Here is a 26655-nt window from a genome sequence, read left to right as displayed (position 1 = left end):
GTACGCAACCTTGAGTCTGGTTATCTTTCACTTATAATAAATGTGAGACTTAACCATGTTGTCGTAGGCATCTGTAATTCATTCCTTTTTATAGCATAGATATATCAGTTTGTTTATCTATTTACCAGCTGAAGAACATTTACTTTGTTTCCAGTTTTTGGCAATTGTGAATAAAACCACTATAAACATTCATGCTTAGGTTTCTATGTGAACATAGTTTTCATTTCACTTGGGTTAATAACTAAGAGTGGGATTGTTGGGTGATATGGTAAGTACATGTATAACTTTATAAGAAATTACAAAACTATTTTCCAAAGTGGCTGGTTCCTCTTGTTTTCTCACCAGTGATGTTTGAAAGTTCTAGATGCTCTTCATCCATGTCAGCACTTAGTATTATCAGTTTTATTTTCTTATTTTTCACCATTCTAAGAGATGTGTAGTGGTATCTCATTGTGGTTTTAATTTCATTTCATTAATGATAAATGATATTGAGCATATTTTTCATGTGCTTATTTGCCATCCATAGATCCTCTTTGGTGAAGTGTTTGTTCAAATCTTTGCACCCTTCCTTCACCTTAAACAAATGAATTGTTTGTTTTTCTATTATTAGGTTTTAAGAGTTTGTATATATTCTGGATGCAAGTCCTTTTATCAAGATACGTGTTTTGCAAAAGTTTTCTCCCAATCTTTAGTTAGTTTTTTGTTTTCTTAAGAGTTTTTAGGCTGGATGCAGTGGTTCATGGCTGTAATCCCAGCACTTTGGGAGGCCGAGGTGGGTGGATTGCTTGACCTCAGGAGTTCAAGACCAGCCTGGGCAAGATGATGAAACTCTGTCTCTACAAAAAATACAAAAATTAGCTGAGTGTGATGGTGCACGTCTATAAGCCCAGCTACTTGTGGGGCCAAGGCAGGAGAATCACTTGAGCCCAGGAAGTTGAGGCTACAGTGAGCCATGTTCATGCCACTGTACTCCATCCTGGGCGACAGAGCAAGACCTTGTCAGAAAGAAAGAGAGAGAGAGAGAGAGAGAGAGAGAGAGAGAGAGAGAGAGAGAGAGAGAAAGAAAGAAAGAGAAAGAAAGAAAGAAAGAAAGAAAGAAAGAAAGAAAGAAAGAAAGAAAGAAAGAAAGAAAGAAAGAAAGAAAGAAAAGAAAGAAAGAAAGAAAGGAAGGAAGGAAGGAAGGAAGGAAGGAAGGAAGGAAGGAAGGAAGGAAGGAAGGAAGAGGGGTGTCTTTAATAAACTTTTTATTTTGTGAAAAATAATACAGAGAGAACTTGTATACCCATCTCCCAGTTTTCCCCAGTGGTAACATCTTGCATAACTATAGTACAATATCAAAATCATGGAATTGACATTGATACAGTCTATCAATCTCATTCAATTTTATTTGACTTTTGCCAGTTTTACACGTGCTTACTTGAACATGTGTGTAACTTGTTCTATGCAATGCTATCACATGTATAGATTTCTGTGGCCACCATCACAGTCAAGACACAGAACAGCCCATCACAAGGATTTCTTTTATAACCCTGCACACCTCCCTGGCAACCAGTAATTTCTCTCCATCTCTATAATTTTGTCATTTCACGAATGGTATACAAATAGAACCATACAGTATTTAACTTTTGAGTCTGGCTTCTTTCATGAAACATAATTCCCTGAAAATTCATCCAATTTGTTACATGTATCAACACTTCCTTCCTTCTTAATCGCTGAATGGTATTCCAGTTTTTTTAAACCATCAGCTGAAGAACATCTGGGTTTTTCCAGTTTGGGGCTATTACAAATAAAGGTGCTAAAACTATAAACACATATATGCAGGTTTTTGTGCGAACACACGTTTTCATCCATCTGAGATAAATGCCCTAGAGTGCAATTGCTGTGTCTTAGAGTGGTTGCACCCTTAGTTTTGTAACAAACTGTCAAACTATTTTCCAGAGTGTCTGTACCTTTAAACAGTGTATGTTTTACATTATACATTCCTACCAGTAAAGTGCAACTGATTCAGTTTCTCCACATCTTTGCCAGCATCCGGTGTTGCCACTTTTTTTTTTTTTTTCCATGCTGATAGATGAATAGTGATGCCTCATTGTGGTTTTAATTTATATTTTCCACGTGGATAATAATGTTGACTATCTTTTCATGTGCTAACAGTGTTTGAAGAGCTCATCCTTTCTTGCCGTGACCGTTGTGTGGGAAACAGTTCCTTTCATCCAGTTTTATCCTTTTCCAAAACAGAGCTAGCCCTACTTCTAATTCCATCATAGCACAGCTTGTATTTCTTGGTTTTGGTTTCCTGTTGAAAATCTGTCTCCTTGTCACTTGAGAGACCTTGTGAAGGAAAAAAAAAAAAAAAAGAAAAATCTGTCTCCTTCTTCAGACTGTGATCTCCAAGTAAGCCGGAACAGTTTTGCAATCTCGGCTCACTGCAGCTTCGACCTCCTGGGCTCAAGTTATCCTCCTGCCTCAACCTCCCAGGCGTGCCACCACGCCTGGCTAACTTTCGTATTTTTTATGGAGACGGGATCTCACTATGCTGCCCAGGCTCGTCTCAAATTCCTGGGCTCCAAGCCATCCTCCCACCTCGACTTCCCAAAAACTGCTGGGATTACAAGCCTGAGCCACCACACCGGGCGCAATGCTGTATTTTTTTTTTTTTTAAGGCAAGGGCATGAAGAATAAAATGGGTGAATGAGCGGGGCGGGGCAAAGCATGGTGGTTGTTACCCTTTAACCACGCTGTCCAGGCCCGGTCTAGTGCAAAACCCAGAGCCCAGACACTCGCTCCTGCGCATGCGCAGTGCTCTCCCCTCCACCCCCTCGCCCACCCCGCCCTAGCCCCGCCCCATCCCCGCCCTAGCCCCGCCCCAGCCCCGCCCCTTAGTAGCTTCCTTTGGGTCGCGACCAATTAGAGGGAGGAGGCGGGATCCTGGCTGCCACGGTGCTCACTGGGTAGTGTCCCTAGCTACTGTTGCTAAGACTGTGGGTCGCCGGAGGTGGTAGGAGTTAGTTTTGGCAACCAGGGCCTGAGAGAGGTCAAGGGTCATTGCAGAGCCAGGGAGGAGATGGTGAAGCAGACGATCCAGATATTCGCAAGGGTGAAGCCCCCTGTCCGGAAGCACCAACAAGGGGTACGGGCTGGAGCCTCCGGGGCGTCGGCGCGGCGGGGCCTCCTGGGCTGGGGTCGGGCGGCACGCGAAGGGGCTGGGCGGAGGTGAGGGGCTTGCTGGCGGGCGCCAAGGCCGCCCGGAATCCCGCACACACTATCTGAGGAGCCCTGCAGCCGCGAAGACCCTCGCACACTGCTGTCCTGCTGTCAGCGACGCGACTGACAGCTAGGCCACTCCCACCTGGCACGGCGCAGACCCGGCACATAGTCATATTTTTTTGCAGCCAGGCACACGTGTTCACGCGGGGGCAGACTGGTGCATGTTCAGTATGCCTGTATAGCGTGCGCTTCAACTACACGTAAGCACTTACAGCACCTTTCTGGGAAACTCACGCAGCACCGCACATGCAGATACACTCAAAGGTACGTTTTGGCACTCGGGCAAAACGTGCAAGCAAGAGATGCATGTTTATGTACCTCTGAAATAATACAAATATAGATAGACACAAATGCACAAAGCATACACATATGTAGTACTTTGCACCCGGTGGGACCTCAGTAACTTGTTGACTCTGTTGTTATTCTCTAACATAAACGTGAATCTTTACATATACTGATTGTATTAATAGATTTATGTAGATGCTTAAGCATCCCGACCCAAAGAATACGCATGTGTACTTCATTCAGAAACAATTAAGTATTTACTAGGTGCTTCCTCTAGTGTGCTAAATTCAGAAAGGTATAAAAAAGGTTAAGACATTGTCCTGACTCTGAGCAATGACATTTTGTATGCTTCTTTTTTTTTTTTTTTTTTTTTTTTGAGGTGGAGTCTTGCTCTGTCACCCAGGCTGGAGTGCAGTGGTGCATCTCCTCTTTGGCTCTCTGCAAGCTCCGCCTCCCGGATTCTCGCCATTCTCCTGCCTCAGCCTATGGAGTAGCTGGGACTACAGGTGCCCGCCAGCACGCCCGGCTAATTTTGTGTAATTTTAGTAGAGACGGGGTTTCACGTGTTAGCGAGGATGGTCTCGATCTCCTGATCTCGTGATCCGCCCGCCTCGGCCTCCCAAAGTGCTGGGATTACAGGCGTGAGCCACCGCGCCCGACACTTTGTATGCTTCTTAAATGTTTCAAAACATCCTCTCTTCTGCCTAGAAGGGAGCATAGTCATTCTTATGAATCTTGAGAAATGGCCACCTGACAGGTGCTTTACCTGCATTATCTCTCACTCTCAAAAAAACCCTGCAAGGTTGGGTTTCCTCATTTTACAGATTAAGAAACTGAGTTTCAGGATAAATAATGTGACCAAGGTACCCAGCTGGGGAGTGGCAGAGCTGTAATTTTTTTTTCAATTTTAGAACATTTGTTTTATTTTTTAAAATTTGTTATACTTTTAAGTCCTAGGGTACATGTGCAGAACGTGCAGGTTTGTTACATAGGTATAGATGTGCCATGTTGGTTTGCTGCACCCATCAATCTGTTATCTACTTTAGGTATTTCTCCTAATGTTCTCCCTCCCCTAGCCCCTGACCCAGCAACAGGCCCCAGTGTGTGATGTTCCCCTCCCTGTGTGCATGCGTTCTCATTGTTCAACTCCCACTTATGAGTGAGAACACGTGGTGTTTGGTTTTCTGTTCTTGTTTTAGTTTGCTGAGAATGATGGTTTCCAGCTTCATCTGTGTCCCTGCAAATGACATGAACTCATCTTTTTTTATGGCTGCATAGTATTCTATAGTGTATACGTGCCACATTACTCTATCATTGATGGACATTTGGGTTGGTTCCATATCTTTGCTATTGTGAACAGCAGAGCTGTAATTTTAACTAAGGATTTTTTATTTCAAAGCTGTCCCCTTTTCAGAAACCTTTTTTGCCCCCCAGTGAAAATTTAGGCAAGGGCAATTTGGATCATATTTGTGAATATATGGAGTGAACATATTAACAATGTTGTATTTCTGTTCCATATATATACTGTGTATATGTCTATGTGGAACATCGTAGCATCTCATGATTAACCATTTGCCTCATATAATTTATGTATTTAGAACAGGAATAAAACAATGTAGAAAGAACCATGGGTATCTTCCCATTTTCTCTCCTCTAACTAATAATCACTTACATGCATTTCTTTTTAGAGTGCATCATATGTAAAGAGTGTATTATACATAACATTTCCCCCCAGATTCTTAGCTTAAACTGTTGAGCTTATCTACATGGACTCAGCAGTCAGAGCCGAGGCTGGGATAAGGTCAAGAGACAGGATGGGTAGGGGCGGGGCTCAGGGAAGTGGATGGAGAGTCTTGTATTTAATATTGAACTTTCTTTTCTCTTAAAATGCAGTGTTTGGATATTTTAATGTACCTCATTTTGTATTTCTTTGGTGAGTCTGTAGAGTGGATTGTTTGATCCTCCAGGAAGTAGTTTTAGGTGTCATATTCTTGGTGTCACATTTTTAGGTGTCCCCCCCACACACAAAGAGAATTGGAATGAATAAATATTGAACTAGTATATCACTATTTTCCCTTAAAAACCCCACATTGTAATGCCGTATCTTCTTTTCCACAAAAGACTGTAGAGTTCTTTCTCTGATTAGAAATGCTTTTTGTAGTATTAAATTGAGAGTGACTCAAAGGTATTTTTTTCTCTTCATTATATAGCTTCATTACTTTTATTCTTTTATTAAAGAATAATAGTACTTGTATTACTTTTATTCTTTAAGGCATCATAAAGTAAATTATAATAACAGATTAATAAAAAGGATATATAAAATGAATCTCTGCTAGTTTTAACAGTGGCAATGCTTTTCATTTGTACAGTGCTTTATACATTTCAAAACATTTTCATATTCATCCTTGAATTTGTTCTGTCTTCTAACAAAAACTTCCCTGTCTCAAATAATATTTTTATGACTAAGGATAGAAAGCCAATATTACACTAAACAAGTGACCTGGTTCTAAGAGACTTTCCTTAAGGCCTCAAAGAGTGTCTTAATTAGAGTAGTGGAGGGTCATTAACTGCAGTTAATATTCTTTTCTGTCTGCTGAGCAGAGAAATATAGAATTTTTAAAAATGGGTGTAACTCCTCACTCTTGTATGTTTCATGTCTTATACACCCCCTTCACTCACCTGTCTGGCTATAAAACTTTTTTTTTTTAAATGTAGTGCCCAACAGGATATACTTTTTAAATCTCTCTTGAGAAAACCTAGCCAGAAAGCCTTGAACCTGATGCCATTGCGTTCTACAAATACTTTATTTTATGTAATGACTTTTCTGCATGAGTTCTTCACATTTTAAATGAGAAGTTTCAATAAAAATATACTTCGAAAATTATTCAAACTTTCTGGAGATTTAGGTAGGCTTTTACTTGCTTAGGAATATGACTTTTTCCCCATAACCAAGCATCCTGTTTAAGCATGGGTCTTAAACAGGAAGTATTGCCTGTTAGAAAGAATTTTATTTCCTGGTAAAAGACAAGAAGTTTTTTGTTTGTTTGTTTGTTTGTTTTTTTAATCTAATGACTTTTTTTTTTTCCAATGGCGCATTACAAAATACTTCCATTTCCATTACATCACTTGATCCCCACAGCAATCTTGTAAAGGAGGTAATTCTGTTTTCCTCATTTTATGTATAAGGAACCTCAATTCTGAAAGTGGTGGCTGGTCACACAGCTGGTAGATTGAGCTCAGTGTTGGACCCAAGTCTTGGGACAACAAATCTTATGCTTTTATTTATTCCACATGACCTCTTTATAGGCTTGACTCTTAATTTTCCTGGCCAATAAATGATGGAGTAGGAAACCAGGGAGAGAATCAGAGAATTTTACCGTCCTAAGGATGTTGGTTAAGACCCTGTATTTCCATATCAGCTTAGAAAGGCTAAAGGATTTCTCCCAGGTCACTTGCTAATTAGTGGCTGAGCTGGAATGAGAACCTTGAAAATGACATCAAATACATGAATTACATGTGTCTTTTGAAGCCACATCTCTCTTATCAAACGCCTGAAAATGTCTCATGGAAGCTTAGGCTTCTTTGAACATAACTTGAATTAGAGCATTCTTGTTGAGCTATCTGAGATGGCTCCAAACCTAGTCCTTTTATCTCTGGTATTTTGTAAATTTTCAGAAATGCTTATTGATTGTAGTAAAATGTTAACTCCTGATACATAATACTAAAGCAATACTTAGATAAAATGTTGTTTTCAGGGCTATTAGTTTCTCAATGACAACAATAACAGAGATATTCAAATGTGCATATTTGAATGTTAGATCATTCAAAGATGGTCTGACTTTGATACAGCATTAATTTAGGTTTTACTTCTGGTTCAGTTCCATATATTTGTCTGAATCTACACACAGTTCAAAGAGAAAAATTATTCAAATTATATGTTATTATGACTTTTTAATCTTAAGACTATAATTTTCATATCGTTACAAGTCATAATAACATGGTCATAGTTCAAGCCATAATTTCACCATTTTATATCCATTTGTTGTCTTCACATTTGCAGATTTATTCCATAGATGAAGATGAAAAATTAATACCTAGCTTGGAAATTATCTTACCACGTGATTTGGCAGATGGGTTTGTGAATAATAAGCGAGAAAGCTACAAATTTAAGTAAGTTTTTCTTTCTCCCTTTTCATTTCCATTTCATTATTGAACTACTGTACTATATTAATATTCATTGTGAAATAATTAGCACCATTTCTTGTGGAAAATGTAACGCAGCTCTTTGTCTCACCTAGTAGATTGAACTCAAGTTGTCTTTTCACTGCTGTGCCCAAGGTAAAAAACAATGTGTATTTCTTTCTTTTTTTTTTTGAAACAGAGTCTCGCTTTGTCTCCAGGCTTGAGTGCAGTGGAGCGATCTCGGCTCACTGCAACCTCTGCCTCCTGGGTTCAAGCGATTTTCCTGCCTCAGCCTTCTGAGTAGCTGGGATTACAGGCACACGCCACCACGCCTGGCTAATTTTTGTATTGTTGGTAGAGACGGGGGTTTCACCATGTTAGCTAGGATGGTCTTGATCTCTTGACTTCGTGATCCACCTGCCTCGGCCTCCCAAAATGCTGGGATTACAGGTGTGAGCCACTGCGCCCAGCCAATAATGTGTATTTCTATATCTGAGATTGTATTCCAAGATTCCAGCCTTTCTTTACTACCTCTGTTTATCTAGTATTTTCCTACTCAAACCATTATGGTTTAGCACTTACAGAAAGTTCCAATGCATGATTAAACTTCACTGAAGGTAAGAACCTACAGTATCATTTGTGTGATGTGTAGGTAAGCCTTCTTTATAATATATATGATATTTAGACCTCATATGCACATATGTATACTCTATATCTGTGCTGTCCAGTATGATAGCCACAAGCCACATGTGGTTCTTGAACACTTGAAGTATGTTCAACCCGAATTGAGATGTGCTGTAAAGTATAAAACATATGAAGGGCCGGGCACGGTGGCTCACGCCTGTAATCCCAGCACTTTGGGAGGCTGAGGCAGGCAGATCACCTGAGGTCAGGAGTTCGAGACCAGCCTCAACATGGAGAAACTCTGTCTCTACTAAAAATACAAAATTAGCCAGGCATGGTGGTGCATGCCTGTAATCCCAGCTACTCAGGAGGCTGAGGCAAGAGAATTGTTTGAACCCAGGAGGCAGAGGTTGTGGTGAGCCGAGATCGCTCCATTGCACTCCAGCCTGGGCAACAAGAGCAGAACTCCATCTCAAAAAAAAAAAAAAAAAAAGGATTTTGGAAGACTTAGCCTGAAGAAAAAAGAATGTAAAATATCTCAAGACTTTTTTCATATTGATTATTTACTGAAATTGTAACATTTTGGTACATGAAACTCCCAACTTTGGTTAAAAGTATATTATTAAAATTAATTTCAGCCGTTTCTTTTAGTTTCTTAAAGTTTTATTAATTTTATTTTAAATTTAAAGAAGGGGTCCTGCTCTGTCTCCCAGGCTGGAGGACAGTGGTGGACTCATAGTTCACTGTGGCCTTGAACAGCTGGGCTCCGGTGATTCTCCCACCTTAGCCTCCTGAATAGCTGGAACTGCAGGCATGCACCACCATGCCCAACTAACCTTTTGCTTTTTAAAAAATGTGGCTAGTAGAAAATTTTAAATTACATATGCTCTCACGCTGATGAATGCCATTATATTTCTCTTGGGCAGTGCTGAACTATACTGGCTCATTTGAAAAATACCAAACAGCTACCCTTGGATGGTCATCAGTGCCTTTGGTCTGAATATTCCTTTAGTAGCTAGGTCTTGAATTTAGGGATTATAGCTATTTCACATTCTCTTTATTCTCCATTTTCAGATTAATGTATTTCTTTTAATCTCCACTTTTGATTTCTGGAGAAGTTTGAGCCCAAATTAAATCCATCTTTGATCTCTGGCCCAAACTTTGGTGATGGATTTCTGGATCCTGCTGAAAGAATCCTAATTGTTCTCTTCAATGTATCTTTAGACTGTTTCTCAAAGGCCCTGTTTTGAGACTATTCCTGCCTTTCCCCTTTTGGATAAAACTATCCCAGATTTTTTTGTTGTTGTTCCTCTCTCTCTTTCTCTTTTTTAAATTTAAAATTCTTTTTTTTTTTTTTTTTTTTTGAGACAGAGTCTTGCTCTGTTGCCCAGGCTGGAGTGCAACGGCGCCATCTTGGCTCCCTGCATCCTCCGCCTCCCGGGTTCAAGCAATTCTCCTGCCTCAGACTCCCAAGTAACTGGGATTACAGGCACCTGCCACCACGCCCAGCTAATTTTTGTATTTTTAGTAGAGACAGGGTTTCGCCATGTGGACCAGCCTGGTCTTGAACTTCTGATCTCAAGTGATCCACCTGCCTCGGCCACTCAAAGTGCTGGGATTACAGGAATGAGCCACCGCATCCGGCCTTTTTCTTTTTAAATTCTTATTTGCTTTTTTTGTTGTCTCATAAAGAATTCTCCTTGGTCTTCATAACTCTACTTTTTGTCTTTCATATATAATATACATCTCTCCCTCCACTTCCATCTCATTTTCTTATTGTGTCTTCTTTTACGTAAGTACAAGTAGGGCTCGCTAATTTGTTGTTGCCTAGTGGGGCGGTCCTCACCTTGTCTTTGTGTCTCCCCATTGTCTTTCATTATATCCTTTAAGGAACAGCCCTATAACCTCTGCTTTTCTTCTTCTTTCTTTCTTTTTTGTTTTGTTTTTGAGACAGGGTTTCACTCTGTCACCCAGGCTGGAGTGGAGTAGTACAATCTCATTTCACTGCAGCTCTGACCTTCAGGGCTCAGGTGATTCTCCCACCTCAACCTGTAGTGAGACTACAGGTGTATACCACCACATCTAGCTAATTTTTTTTTTTTTTGGTGGAGACTGGGTTTTACCATGTTGCCCAGGCTGGTCTTGAACTCCTGGGCTCAAGCGATCTGACCCTCCTTGGCCTCCCAAAGTGCTGGGATTACAGGCATGAGACACCACGCCTGGCCCCTGCTTTGCTTTTTCTGAAGAGGACATTCTCCCACTGATGTAAGCGTGCTTACATACCTTCACAATTGTGACTTGTTACCAGCTGGCCTAGGCCAAAATGTATTACATAAAACAACAGTTTGCTGAAAGATTTTATTCAGCTTGATTCCATTTTATTGATAAGAACAGTTTACTATGTCTCTATGGACCCTTTCCAAAGTATTCTTTTTGTTTTGAGATGGAGTCTCACTATATCACCCAGGCTGGAGTGCAGTGGCACGATCTTGGCTCACTGCAACCTCCGCTTCCCGGGTTCAAGCAATTCTCCTGCCTCAGCCTCCTGAGTTGCTGGGACTACAGGCATGCACACCACACCCAGCTAATGTTGTTTACATTTTTAGTAGAGCCAGGGTTTCACCACCTTCAGGCTGGTCTCGAACTCCTGACCTCACGTGATCCGCCTGCGTCGGCCTCCCAAAATGTTGGGATTACAGACGTAAGCCACTGCACCTGGCCACAAAGTATTCTTTAAATTACATAGATACGGAGTGAAATTGTTGAAAAAGCACCATTGGCTTATTTTTAAATCTCTGAATTGAAAATATTGGTTTTAATATTCAAAATTAAAAATTAATAAAATATTCAACTTACACATATGTTCAGAGATAAATATTTAAGCATTTTAAAGGCTGTTTTCCCCCAAGAACATTTATTCAACCAATCAATATTTATTGGCTACCCACTGTGAGTTGTTTTAATCACTAGGAATACGGCAGGGAACACAGCAAAGCTCCTGCGCTTAGGGAGATTACATTTTAGTGGGAGGAGACAGAGGAGAAGATCAGTAAGCAACATATACGTCAGAAGGTGCTTCGTGCCACGGAGAAAAGTGTGACAAAGAAGGGGAATGAGGAGTGCTGGGATGACGGGGGGTGAAGGAGAGGAATGGTTGCAACATTTAGTAGGTCAGGGAAGGCGTACAGTAAAGGAACATTTTAGCAAAGACTTGATGGAGGTGAGGAAGCCAGCCATTCAAGTATCTAAGGGATGAGACTTTCAGGCCAAGGGAATAGCAAGAGTGAAATCCCTAATGGGGAGAATGTCCGGCATGTTTGAGAAAATGTGATCTATGTGGCTGGAGTAGGGTAAGCAAGAGGTAGAGGGGAGTAAGCAAGAGGTAGACGGGAGTAAGCATGAGTAGAGTAAGCATAAGGAGTAGAGTAAGCATGAGGCAGCAGAATGGCCAGATCACATAGAGCCCTATAAGTCATTGTGAGGACTCGAACTTTTCCCCAAAGTGCCATGAGAAGGCAATGGAGGGCTTTGAGCAGAAGAATGAAATTATCTCACTTATGTTTTAGCAGGATCCCTCTTATTGACATGGCTGGAAGTTAGCAGGATCCCTCTTATTGACATGTGGAAAGCAGGCTGGAAGGGGGAAAAGGAGACTAGTTAGGCTATTGCAAGAGAGACCAGGCAAGAAATTATGGTAGCGTGGACCAAGGTGGTAACAGTGGAAATGTTGAGAAATAATTGAATTCTGGATGTATTTTGAAGGTCTCAGCTGACAGAGTTTGCTGATGGATTGGACATAGAGTGTAGTAGAAACAGAGGAGTCAAGCAGATCCTAATGGTTTTGGACTGAACATTTAGAGGGATAGAGCTGTTTTCTGGGATGAGGAAGAGCACAGGAAGTGCGTCATTCTTTAGGGTGGGAAGAAGTCAGCATATGCTGAGTTTGAAATGGAGTTTAGAAAAAGCCTTCTCAAGTTCCTAACAAATGAAAGGACCTCCGAAGAATCAGGAAACTTGTTATGTCACAAGGCATATTATTGATGAGCTCTAAGACTCTGAGTAATTACTTTATCTCTGTGGATCTCGACTTCTTCCTCTGTTAATCGTTAGACTGAACGCGTTAAAATCCCTTCCAACTCTGTGGTTCTGTTGTGCTCTTCAGTAGTTTTCAGAAGACAGCTGATCAAAATGCCTTTTCAGATTACTATGCAACTACATTGTATAAAATGCAATATTTTGGGATGATGACATTTGATGTTTAATATATAATTAATGGTTTATTGTAAACTTGGGTGCTAAAATCGTTCTCTAAAATGTGTGGGGGAAAGTCAATAAAAAGAGAGATCTGGATTGCTTGTGTTTCTACCACCTGTTATTTTAAATAGTGGAGGATGTCATTTTTCCCCAAGGAATTCAATATGCTTTATAGATATTATACTAAAATTACATTTTAGTTTAATTTAAATCTTGTTAGAAGTGACTGGTACATGGTAGGCCCTCAGTATGTGTTTGTGGAATGAATAGATGAATTAGAAATGAAAATGCTATCTCATTACTTTTACACAAGGTACCTTTCAGAAGATATTCTGTGTGTGATTCACTGCCTTCTTTAAAACTTCTGCCATCTCTTTTATTTACATGGTAGTAGATATAATTCCTCTTTTTTTAAGGAAATGGGGTAGACAATGGCTAATTGATTCACCCAGTCATCACCCATTTGATAAAAGAAGTGAACCAGCCTTACCATAATTCTCAAAAGCTGAGAATATGTGCTCAGACCTCATACTACACAGTGCTCTGAAGAGCAATTCAGCAGCTATGTGTTATGTTGACCTCTGTGTTATGTTGGTGTTCATATCTGAAGCTGTGATACGTCTGTAGAGTTCTGAGAAGCAGTCTGAACACACTAAACAGTAAATATTACTGTCTAAAATACAATCTTCCCTGCTAAATGACATACTAGCCAGAGTGCCTTAGATTATCTCTTTGTATCGTTCATTGTTTGCTTCTCTAAAATGCAGGCAAGTCAGCAGTCTCTACTAAATTCTGTCTCTACTAAAAATACAAAAATTAGCCAGGCGTGGTGGCGCGCCTGTAATCCCAGCTACTCGGGAGGCTGAGGCAGGAGAATCGCTTGAACCTGGTAGGCAGAGGTTGCAGTGAGCCGAGATCACGCCACTGCACTCCAGCCTGGGTGACAGAGTGAGAGTCCATCTGGAAAAAAAAAAAAAAATAGATTCTGTGTCTTCTACCCCAAGTGTTCCACTGTGCTTGTAATCCAGTACTAAGCTAAGTCAGAGTAGTATTGCAAGAAGAGTGAAATTGACACCATACCTCCACCCCCTCCCCCTAAGCCATTGCCAATCTGATTAAACCTTCTGTTTGCAGGACAGGTCTATCTTAATTTACTTTTTGACTTTTGACTCATGGTCAACAAAATGAAACAAAACCATCCTGAGAATTAAATGGTTGACGCTAGGATACAGCACCAAATTAGTGGAAAAATAAACTTTAGTTCAAAATACTAAACCTAAGTTCAATAGTCATACAATTCACAGTTGCGTTCTTTTCCCCCAGGTCAGACAGCAGAAGTTCCTTGGCTGTTTACATCCTGTTCTTGGATTTCCATTTCATGCAGCTATCTAGTTTTGAATTTCTTGCCAATTGTAGACACTGTCCCTCTTGAGAGCTAAAAAGCACACAGTTTGTTATTTGGTTCAAAGCTGCTGCAGCTTTTCAGAGGCATTTATTGTGCAGATCTTGTCAAAGCAATACTGTTTACCCACCATTTGTATACAGGAGTACAACAGCACAGTGTGGTTGAGACTACAGGGCAAACATTGTGCTAAGTTAGGTAAGCCCAGTGATGTAAATATGGGGTAATTTATAAAGCTTTTAGAAAAACAAGGTTTATTAATCCAGTAGTGTTTGGAGGTGCAGCTTTTAAATAATTACTATTTTTCACATTGCAGATTTCAAAGAATTTTTGATCAGGATGCAAAGCAAGAGACCATTTTTGAAAACATTGCCAAACCAGTTGCTGGGAGGTAGGATTTCCCATATTTTGTTCAGTGGGCTCGTGGCTTTTCACATTGTCTTCAGTTCTCAGATAACTGCGGTAGTGTGCTTAAGTATATGAATTATATACTTAGGCTGCAGGACATGTAATGATGATAGCATTAATACCTTCTGTTCCTATAACCATTTGTTTTAGATTTAGATTCTGAGTCTCAAAACAAAACAACATAACATAGTGAGATAGACTAGCTATTGTTACTCCTATTTGTAAAGGTATATAAACCGAGGATCACAGAAATGAAGTGACACTACTCAGGGTTGCATGGGTAGTGGTGGCAGAGTCCTAGATGATTTTTGGACTGCTAAGTTCAGTGTTCTTTCCCCAGTACAGTACAGTACTTCAAACATACAGTTAGATGGACAAAGGATAAGGTATGAGTGGTACCTGGGAGGCTGCCTAATAATGCTGGCCCTGCTCTACCTCAGTGTCATTTCAAAGCTTGGCCCTTTGCTTTAATATATCTAGATAATTCCAGGCTGCTGACTACTAGAACCAAACTCACATGAGAGTACCAAATAAATCAGAGTACCAATTTATTAATATGTATTGACAGTCTCCTAGGGACTAAGACAATCAAGCTCTTTGATAAGCATGCAGTCCTCTTATAGGGAATCCATTTAGAAAACTACTGCTAATAAGCTTGCTTTCTGATCTGAAATCATTTGGATGATGCTAATGACCTAATGATAATCCCAAGATATATTCATCGTTACAGTTAAATAATGAAAATTATACCTGCTAAATGAACCCAGTTTTCAAGTCTACTCATCAGTACACCCTTTTTAGTGGACATTGCTGGGAACGCAGTGCTACATTTTGTCTCTCAAACTCTGTTTTATGAATCCTATGCAAATCAAGCCCTTCTCTTTTTAATACAGCCTTCCTTCATTAGGTAACCTACAATCAAGTAGGCTTAAACTATTTTAGAATCCGATAACACCTCTTTAGATAAAATTCAAGTCTCCTTGATTAGATGTCAAACATTTCTGAAATTCCTGTCTTTTTAGCAATCATTTGGGTTGTGTCATTTTTCAGATAGCTAGTTTCATGTGTTTTATTTTTAAACTTCCTGACATCATTCAGGAAGGGAACCTTAAGTTTCTTTTTCATGGATGCCTGGGTTTTCCTTCCGCTACAGACTCTCACATTGAGCCCACTTTCTCCTCCAGCTACGGCCCTTTTCTTCAGCTTTCCTTTATAGAAAATATCTTTGAAATGGCCTACTATATTCACTACTTCAGTTCCTCTCCCAAACCCTGTTCTTATCATGCTTTGGCCTCCACTGCCTCGCTGAAATTGTTTTTGTCAAAGTCAACTATGAATTCTATTTGCTAAATTTAATAATGACCATTTCCCAGTCCTCATGCTATTTGATATGTCTGCCATTTTGACACAGTCGATCACTCCGTCCTCCAAATACTTTCTTCACTTGTCACACTCTCCGGGTTCTCCGTTCCTTCTCAGTTAACTTATGTGGTTTTAATTGTATGCGGTGACCATTTCCTCTTGCTGTTCCCTCTGTCTGGAATGCTCTTCCCTCAGAAATCTGCATGGTTTCTCCCTCAGCAACTTGAAAGTTTTGCTCACAGCGGCTTTCTCAGTAAGGCCTTCCTGTAGTACCTTATTTAAAATTGCACCTCGTTACCCTTCCCTATTTGACTTTATTTATTTTAGCACGTATCACCATCCGACATTTAATTATTATTTTACTTTAAGTTCTAGGGTACATGTGCTCAACGTGCAGGTTTGTTACATAGGTATACATGTGCCATGTTGGTGTGCTGCACTCATTAACTCATCATTTACATTAAGTATTTCTCCTAATGCTTTTCCTCCCCCTGTCCCCCACCCCACGACAGGCTCTGGGGTGTGATGTTCCCCACCCTGTGTCCAAGTGTTTTCAATGTTCAGTTCCCACCTATGAGTGAGAACACGCGGTGTTTGGTTTTCTGTCTTGTGAGATGGGGTTTCACCATCTTGGCCAGGCTCGTCTTGAACTCCTGACCTCGTGATCCACCCACTTTGGCCTCCCAAAGTGCTAGGATGACAGGCGTGAGCCACCACGCCTGGTCCTGACATATTATACAGTTTAATTCTATATTAGTTTTTGTGTCTGTTTGCCTCCACTAAAGCAAAGCTCCATGAAGGCAGGGGCTTCGTTTTATCCACTGATGCGACAAACTCCATGATAACAAGATTTCAAAAATGACAGGAAAGAGCACTTTTATCCAAGCAGCTCAAGTTGGCCCTGGTGGGATTTATCTTTTATCAATAAGAAATATTCCTCTTTATCCTTTCTATTACTTTTCTCCTTGTATTCTTTTTTTTTTTCCTGAAATTAGTTTAGCTATTTTTTTTTTTCTGTCAGCCTTTGTCTTATCTTTCTCCTTCTCCTAGTTCAACTGCCTTGTGACATTTTGTTTTTAAGAATGGGCCTGATAAATAAAATACAGCTGCTTTTGCCTTTTTAGCTAAACCCACAGTTCTTGATCTTGAATTAGTTACTTTAACCAGTTTATCTTTATTATGATCACCGTAATTTGGAGCTATTCCTCGTATGTTATTTTCTTTCTCCTCTTTTTAGTACTTCCTGATTTTTTTTCCTTTCTTGCTTTTTGTTGGTTTGACTGTTGTTGCTGCCTCCATTTTCTTTCTCAAGTTGTACATTGTACTTCAACAGCTCTAGTTTAAATTTAGATATTTAAACATTTTTATTTTTCTCAATATCAAAAACTTTGTCTCTGTCTGTGTCTCGCTCTCTCTGTCTTCTCTCTAGTCAAGAATGTTAGGATACTTTTACTTTGCCTCTCCTACACCTCTACAACTTTCACTGTGGAGATCAACTGATATTTATTAACATTTATTTTCATTATCTCAAAGTTATACCTATTTCTTTGTCTATCACTGTTTCTTATATTCGTGTCTAATTCTTAGATTCCTTTTGGTAATCATTCTCTAATAACTTCTTAGAAAAAATTCAGGACTGGGGAACTTTCTGAAGTCTTTCCTTTCCCTTCACAGTTAAATGAGCCCAGGAGCTCAAGACCAGCCTGGGCAGATTTAGACCAGCCATAGTTAGATTTTTGTCTCTATAAATAGTTTTAAAAATCAGCTGGGCGTGGTGGTGCATGCCTATAGTTCCAACTATGCAAGAGGTTCAGGTGGGAGAATCACTTAAGCCCAGCAGGTTGAGGCTGCTCTACCTGGCCATTTGACTGGGTATAGCGCTCTATGCTAACAGTTCCTTCCTCTCAAAGCTGTGAAGATACTGCTTCATTGTCTCTTTGCATACAGGGTTGTTGAAAACATGTCCATGCTGATCTGATTCTTATTTCTTTTTAGACATAACTTTTGTTTTTACTTTCCAGGTGATTCTAGGATTTTTTTCTTTTTTTGTTTTTATGAAACTTGATATTAATGAGTCTAGGTATGGATTTTTTTTCATGTATTCTTATCTCTCAGTCAGCTATTTCAATCTGAAAACTCAAGTTCAAGGGTCATCACATGGACCATTTCTTTGGTAATTAAAAAAAAGTTCTTCCTTTTTTTAAAAGTAATCTCATTTTATTTATTTATGTATTATTTAATTTCTTAATTTTTAGTTTTTGACACAGTCTCATTCTGTTGCCCAGGCTGGAGTGCAGTGGCATGATCACAGCTCACTGCAGCCTTGACCTGCTGGACTTAAACAATCCTCCTGCCTCAAGGCCTCTCGAGTAGTTGAAATTACATATGCATGCTACCACACTCGGCTCATTTTTTCAATTTGTTATAGAGATGGGGTCTCAGACTGGTCTCAAACTCCTGGGTTCAGATGATCTTCCTGCCTCGGCCTCCCAAAGTGCTAGGATTCCAGGCATGAGCCACTGTGTCCAGCCAAAAAAAAACAAAAAAACAAAAAAAACATATCTATTCTTTCTGGACCTCACAATCTTATCCTTCAAATATTCCAACTTCCCATTCATAGTTCTCCTCTCTTTGCCCTGTGCTTCTGAATTCTGCAAGAATTTGTCAGCACAGACTTCCAGCATGATAATTTGCTTTTCAGTCACGTGAATTCTTCTTTATCCCTCTAAATTTTTTAATTTTTACTATTTCATTTTTCATTTCCAGGAAATGAAAAAGTCTATTCTTGCTTGTGAATGTGGTATCCTCCCTTTCCCCCTGAAGAGAGTGATCTTCTTTTGAAACTTTGGGTTTTTTTTTTTTTTTTCCTGTCTTCTTTTTCTTTATGTGCATGTCCTTCTGATGAGTTTGGTGCCTTGCTTTCCTGGTGCAGATTTCCCTCAGATATTGGTGATTCTCAGTGGTGGGCTTATCCCCATCATTTGAGGATGCTGTTGTCTGTTTGAACACACCGTTTCTGTTCACTGTGGCCTACCCTTGTGTCTCTGGGGAAGGAATGGCATGTGCTAAGGGCATAGCGTGCTTATTTGCTAGGCTTGAGGCTGTCTTTCCTCCAGGGTGCTAGGAGTCTCTCACTGTCCCTAATCCAAGCTTGTACTCTGCAGAAACATGTACTGCAACAGTGAATAGACAGACAGGGGCAGATTCACATTTTCTTCTCATTCATCTCTGTAGGAGAGGGTTGTTAAGCAAACTGACTTATTTAAGAGCCTGGGGAGGGAATCACTTTTTTCATTGACTTTAAATATACTGTATACAGTATGTTTATATTTTATGCAAATTTAAATTGTGTGATTTTGAAATGGTAAAACATAAAATACTAATAACATAAAGTGTCATTTATGCACAATATTTAAAGTAATATATCCCCATACATTGAAAATCAACTTTTTAAGAATTACCTAATTTGGCAGGCCTTTGAATGGAGACTGTACCACTTTAGATATTAAACAGAAATGTCTGCTATTCCTAGTGAAGATTAACCTTTAAGAACACATTTGCAACATACAATGTGACCACTTTAAACAAGCCCTTTAAAGTTATTCTACTGGGTTAACACATTGTAGCTTAATTCTGGTTACTGTATGCAATTAAGGCTAAATAAAACTAATCACATTTCTTTCCAAAATTCTGTAATTCAGGAATCTCACCAATTTAGACATCTTTTCTACTTAGTCCAAACCAGTGATATTATGTGCATGACTATATAGCAGGGGTCCCCAAAGCCCGAGGCCACGCGCCAGTACCAGTCTGTGGCCTGTTAGGAACTGGGTCACACAGTAGAAGGTGAGTGGTGGTGGAGGGAGCATTACTGCCTGAACTCCACCTCCTGTCAGATCAGCTGTGGCATTAGATTCAGATAGGAGCACAAACCCTATTGTGAACTGTGCATGTGAGCAATCTAGGTTACTCACTCCTTATGAGAATCTAACTATGCCTGATGATCTGAAGTGAAACAGTTTCATCCCAAAACCATTCCTCCGACAACACACAATTATTTGGTGGAAAAATTGTCTTTCACGAAACCAGTCCCTGGTGCCAAAAAAAGTGGGGACCCAAGCTGTATAGGATTGCATGTATGAGGAGAAATAGTAAAGCTTGAACTTTGTATCGTTGGAAATAAAGTAAAATAATCTTTGTGGTTATTTATTATTTAGTACATTTCCACTAGGAAGTGCTTCATGATGATGCGTCTTCTAATCTCAGATGTCTTTGAAATCTATCTTGGGTTGATTAGTAATGTGTAAAAACTACCTTTTGTCATCTGAATTTTGCTCATTAATTTCTGGGTGAATTTTTTGAATAAATTTCTTTTATGTAAGATTTAAGAGGTCCACAAATATCTATGTTATTGCAGTATGCAAAAGAGTGTCTTGTTTTATTTGTTTTTTTAATCTGGTGTTATGCTTCTCCAACTGAAGTGTGTCAATCTCTGGAATATGTGGTAGGCTATCAGAGAATACCTGAAGCTTCAAGCAAAAATAGTGCATTATCCTTGAGTGACAATTTCATTCAAAGACTTAGGGAGGAAAACTGTGAAGTCTAGACATTTATGAGGTCTTATCACACATCTGCAAGTTTGCAGAATTCCAATTTTCTAGTAGAGCCGATCTATGTTTTACCTAAAAGCTTGGGGTGTAGGAAATTTACTTGGTGTGCAGTGAGTAATTCTGCAAAAATTTGGAAATTCAATGTTTTGTAAGAACATGATGGTTTGACCAAAATGAATAGAATGTGCACTGGCAGGAGGACTGGCTATGCTATGACACAGTCCGTGTAGCTGGTGCTGAACAGCTAAGGCACCTACACTACAATAAGGCCAATGAAGTTGGCTTTTGGAAAGCTCTTAGTCATTGTGAGCCACTACTTGTTAACCTTTGATTTCACCAGTGATGAACAATATCAGGAGCTGCCTTTCAATTTATAGTAAGAAGATTTCTCTTTTCCTTCACTCTCTTCTTACTATAAAGAGACAGCTACCCTCTCAGATTTGGAAAAAGATGTGCTTGACTACTTTTGCACATATGCTCTTGCTGGGTGGGAGGCCAAGGCTCGATGCAGGGGATTTTCTCATGGCGGGGGGCGGTACCACACTCTCAGTTGTACCAGGGTCATTGCCCAGCAGGACTTTTACCTGTTGCTCTTTAGGAAACAGGCTTTACTGATAATGCTGTGGGTTGCCCAGCTCACCCGGTTCTGCTAATCCAACCAGAGAAGAGATCCTGCTCTTTCAAGACAAGGAGGTCAGAATAGGGAGAAGAAGGCTCACAAAAGAGGATTAAAAAAAATCTTAGTTATTCACTTCTGTGTACTCATGGTTTTACCTTTTGTGGCTCAGAATATTTGGCATTAAGTCAAATAATCCAATTCTGGCCCAAGCCTGTGACTAACTCCCTATGTGACTTTGGATTAGACATATCACTTCTGAATCAGTTATCCCTTCTGAGAAAGGGGATGCTTTCTCAGAAACACCAAGTTTACAAGGTTGTTTTAAGGATGAAAAGAAACAATGTACTTTACAAGCGTCAGTGCCCTGTTCAATGTAAGGGATGAATAAATTAGAGATCTTTAATTTCTTTGCCACTTAAAAAAACATGCCTAGTGACCTCTGGTTCCAAACCAAGATACAGTAGACACACTTCTCTCTATTCCCCTTACTAAGTACAGCTGAATACTCTGGACGTCATATACAAAGAAACATGACTCCGAAAGTTGAAGAAAAGATAGCCTAGGTAGAGACCTCAGGACCTGAGAAGTGACAGAATGGTGAATCCCCTTGGTCTTTTCCCCTCATATATCTGCAAAAAGCGGGGACACTTAACCGCTCTGCCCAGATTGGATGCTGGGGAAACCAGACACCCAGAAACACCAGTGGGCTCAGACAAAATCCTCAAGAAGAGTCTACTGTCTCTAGCAAGAGGGCCAGGGGACTAGCAGCCTAGCAAAACAAAAAACTTGTAGATATTAGTTGCCTTACTCCATCCAGATACCATGGAAAAACCCATGACTCCACCCCTATGGGTTTTAAAGAGAAGAGGGCCCTAAGGGAAGTAAGGTTTCTACACTTCATTCAAACTGGTAAAATGTTAACACCAGTAGATCTCTATAGTGATGGAATAGTTCTGTATTTTGATGGCAGTGGTGATTGCTTGATTCTACACATGTGAGAAAATGGCCTAGAACTATACACATACATTGTACGAATGTCAATTTCCTGGTTTTGAAAAGGTACTACAGTTATGGAATATGTAACCACTGGGGCAAATGGGGCACAGAGAACTATTGTATACTCTCTTTATGACTTCCTGTAAATTTATCATTATTTCAAAATAAAACATTAAGAAAATCCTCAGTTATAAAAATTTTAGTGACATTCGTTCTGTGATATTCTTTTATTCTGTAAATTAGGCAATCTCAGTTATTACACTGGAACTTCTCCCCCATGGGATTCAATAAAACTAATCCCATCTGAAAGTCACAAAAACACCAGTGACATTTTGTTTTTTTCTAAGTTTACAGGAAACATTGTCCGCCACTGAATTGTACAAAAACTTATTGCCTGCTCCCCAGATCTGTTCAACTTCTGGCCACAACTGCACTTTGCCAGATGTGTTGTTTATAAACAGGAGCCTGTACTTGGCTTTACTTGCTGCTATGCTGAATTTCCTGATAACATTACATTTCTGGCTTTTGTGACTTTACGATTATACTTAAATTTAAACTTTTAAGTGTAACAATTTTAAAATTATATTTTCAGCTGAGAACATGGTCTTATGATTAAAAACAGGAACACTAACATCAGCTTAAAGCCATGAAATTATACAAGATGATGACCTTGACAGGCTCCATCAAGGACTTACCAAGGAAGGGGATAACATTGCCATTCTACCTACAGCTGGCGAATGTGAAGAAAACAGCCGTTGATGTAACAAGTATAGAATGTATTAAAGATGCACATTTCAAACGCAGATTTTATTACTATAGGTAAAAAGTGAGCCTAAATCTGGGTCTCTCTTCTTGCGAATAATTGATCAAGAAATTGCATGATACTATCATGTTTGCAATAATAACTATGTTATTCATAATTTTTGATAAAATACCTACAGAATTAAAAAAGCATAAGAGTTGCATGAAGCTATTTACTTGTAAGAAGTAGGATTCCTTGACAGAGTATTGTACATGTGAGGGGTGAAAATTACTGGGTCAGCGGTAAAATAAAAAGCATTACTTGGATTAAAAAGTTAGTTGTGGGTTTCCTACAATAATAAAAGAGACCAACCAGTGGATCGGAGATGCACTGACACGAGCAGTGTGACTCTTCAGCATGAAGAGACATCTCTTAAGCTGGTGCCCCCAGAGGCAGATCCTGAGGCTAGGATTCCAGGAAAAGTAATGTATTTGGGAGGTGAGTTCAGGAAGCACCTGCAGGGCAGTAGGGAAGTGAGAAAGTGAAGGAAAGGAAGCTAGGGTCTTTTAAAGAGCAGGTTACCACTGTAAGCAACTGGGACTTATTTCCACTGGTACCCACTGGGAACTGTTAGGAATATGTCTCAGAGTTGTCCCACCCGAGGGGCAAAGAAGCCGGGGTACTTGACCACCCCTGCCCATTATTGGTTGAGGGCTGCTTCTGGGGCGTTCACATCATGGCACTTTGAGCCTCACCTGTGCATGAATTAAACTTCATGGAGGCAAGGACTCCTCTTTACCTTTGTTCACTGTTGTGTCTCCGGCTCCTAGAATAGTGTCAGGTGTCTATTAAATGCTCTGAGTATTTGTTGAGGAAGAGAATTAGCAGATAGAGGATGATCCTTTAGCACCTGTCAGCCTTCCTTTTATTGCTTAAATGCACAGTGATGGGCTTTATTTCTTATAAAGCGAGTTTTATTTCTGTTTCCTTCCTGAAGTAGTTTTTAGACAGAGGCCTTTTCAATGACTAAAATCATGCTATATAGACACCTGCTGTTTTGTCTAGGCCAGTGGTTCTCAAAGTGTGGTCCATAACCCAGCAGCATCAGCGTTACCTGGGCACTTGTTAGACACGCACATTCTCAGGCCTCACCCATACCTATTGAATCAGAACTATCTGTAGTCTAAAAAGCCCTTCAGGTGATTCTGATGCACACTGAAGTTTGAGATTCACTCACCTAGGCATAAAGCTAGGTTGCGGGGTGATGCAGATAGTGACAGATGATACCGGTGGTATTTGTTGTTAGTATCTTTCTCAGAGATCCGAAATGTGCTCTAAACGACTTTACAATTCTGAAATTGGTATTTGTTTGTTTGTAATTTACCTCCCACTTATTTCTAAAATAAATTAAAGCACCTTATCCTAAAGGCAGAACCGGCTTCGTATACATGCAACCTATGCCATAACACAGGGCCCCATGCTCAGAAGGGACCCCACTCTTGATTTAATGCAGTATAGTTAACATTCACAGGAATGTTACAAGTTAAGATAAATCTGAAACTATTTAGACTAAGTTAGGTACTTAACAGATTATTTTCAGAAAGCTGAATGTTTTCTCTAAAGATATAATTGGGGGAGTCTATATAACACACTGACTAAGAGCATGGACTTTGGAGCCGTATAAGCACAGTTCAGATCCCAACTTTAATACTTATTAGCTGTGTGTCCTTGGACAAGTTATTTCATCTTTCTCTGTCCTAGCTTTTTTTTTTTTTTTTTTTTTAAGGTGGAGTTTCACTCTGTCACCCAGGCTGCAATGCGGTGGCATGATCTCGGCTCACTGCAACCTCTGCCACCCAGGTTCAAGTAGTTCTTCTGCCTCAGTCTCCCAAGTAGCTGGGATTACAGGCATGCGCCACCCCACCCTGCTAATTTTGTATGTTTAGTAGAGACGGGGTTTTACCATGTTGGCCAGGCTAGTCTCGAACTCCTGACCTCAGGTGATCCACCTGCCTTAGCCTCCCAAAGTGCTGGGATTACAGGTGTGAGCCACTGTGCCTGGCCTGAACCAGCTTTTTACCTTTAAGTGGGGAAAATGATACTGTAATATCTACCTCATTTGCCATGACAATCCAATGAGCTGTACATGCCCCAGTATATGTGATTGCTCAGTAAGTACATAGTGCATGCTCAATGAGTATTGGCTATCATCCATTTTTGGCTCCCCATCGACATTTTTATAGAAAGGATTTTCACCCCAATTCAGAATTTTACCAAGCTATGAATGTTTTTCTGTATGATTTTTTCCCCCTTAACTCTTTAGATTTGGTTTGTCCCGAGGCACCAAAAAGTTTGTAATTTTATATCAGATCTTTAATTCAGGACTTGAGGATACATTTACAAATAATCCAAAGATATTTCTAGTTATTATTTCCCACCTTGATAACTTCCAAAAGAAAGATATATAAAGAACACAAATAGAAGGCAAGGTGTTCTGGAAAATCCTTCCTATACAAATGTGCAGTGACTGATTACAGCTGGCAAGATTTTTACTGTAGTTATTTGACTTTATAATTGACTGGAAAAAGCAAAATCATACTGAAAATATGTTGTTTGAATGGCTGGAGAAAATACAGCAGTAAATTTATATTGTGCTTTATCGCTTGCAGATCTAAATATCTTCATTTAAAAGTTCCTTTACTTGGAGCAGAGCACTTTTAGCAGAGTTTCTATCATTGTCAGTGAATTTGAGCCTTACTTTTATACTAGGTCATGTGTTTCTGGTCAGAATTTTTAGTGTAATTCTTGCTAAATAATAGGAACAAATCTACTTATTAATTGATAACACTAAGAATACATATTATTTTATATAAAGCTTTGCCAATGTAAGAGCACTTTCACATATATTATCTCATCTAATTTTTATAATGACCCTATGGGTTGATAAGTATTATTATTCCCATTTTAGATGAAAAACAGGGCTCTGAGCATTTAATTGGTTTCTGCGGGGTTACCCAGTAATTAGGCTGTGGAGCTGAAACTACAATAGATCTTCCTTTCATAGTCTTTTGTTTCTTAAATTGCTTTATCACACCCAGCATTTAGGTGTTTCATTCCATTTCATTGAAATCATCCTTGCTAAATTCACTAATGATGTTCATGTCACTGAGTCAGTGGGCTTTGTTCAGTCTTCATCCCATTTTACCTTTCATCAGCAGTCGACAGTGTTAACTCTTTCCTTGTGGCCATGACAAATAGGTGAAACTGAGATGACTGTTGTGTCCTGGTGGTGGGGTGGGGAGTGGATTTTGTCTTGGTGTCTGGGGGGTGGAAATCGTGGTAGGGTGGAGTTGGGAAATGAAAGGCAACTTTCCCTTTTACTGCTCGCCTCGTGAGTTGTTTCTCCTATGCTCCAGATGTCCGAGCACTTTACCTTCTGCATCCCACTCCCATGCTGTGTCAAATTTTTGCGTGCACTAAATGACATTTCTTCCTTTTGTTCCTAAAATTTCTTCATTCAGTGTAGCTGTTCTCAGAGGAAAATAATTACATTAGATACATGAAACTTCATGCGACATTCATTCTGCTAATATTTACTGAGTGTCAGCTATATATCAAGCACTGCAAATAAGTCTAACTTTCTTAACGGAATTTGTGTTATTAACAGAAAGATCCTGGCTGCCTTGGTGGCTCATGCCTACAATTCCACCCCTTTGGGAGGCTTAGGTGGGAGGATCGCTTGAGCCCAGGAGTTCAAGACCAGCCTGGTGAAAAAGATTTTCGTTTACCAAAATTAGTCCAATTTCAGGCACAGCAATACACTGAAATGAAAGATATTAAGTTGTGTGAGAGACATAGTGGGCAAGCATCCAATATGTCATTGCCATACTTACAGTCCCCACAG

The 26655-nt window shown here is 39.8% G+C and overlaps 1 protein-coding gene across 2 annotated transcripts in view; it reads left to right on the top strand.

The window, feature by feature from the left end:
• The first annotated feature begins 2974 nt into the window (after nucleotides 1-2974).
• Nucleotides 2975-26655, top strand: part of KIF6 (kinesin family member 6) — a 392212-nt gene continuing 368531 nt past the window's right edge. For both annotated transcript variants that reach the window (XM_007972706.3, XM_038006040.2), the window contains exons 1-3: nucleotides 2975-3130; nucleotides 7613-7722; nucleotides 14331-14405. In XM_007972706.3, the coding sequence (XP_007970897.3) occupies nucleotides 3065-3130; nucleotides 7613-7722; nucleotides 14331-14405 (251 nt within the window). In that variant the 5' untranslated portion in view covers nucleotides 2975-3064. The remainder of the gene's footprint in view (nucleotides 3131-7612; nucleotides 7723-14330; nucleotides 14406-26655) is intronic.

This window comes from Chlorocebus sabaeus, chromosome 17, assembly GCF_047675955.1.
Source record: "Chlorocebus sabaeus isolate Y175 chromosome 17, mChlSab1.0.hap1, whole genome shotgun sequence".
Taxonomy (NCBI): domain Eukaryota; kingdom Metazoa; phylum Chordata; class Mammalia; order Primates; family Cercopithecidae; genus Chlorocebus; species Chlorocebus sabaeus.
This window is presented reverse-complemented; position numbering and strand designations above follow the sequence as displayed.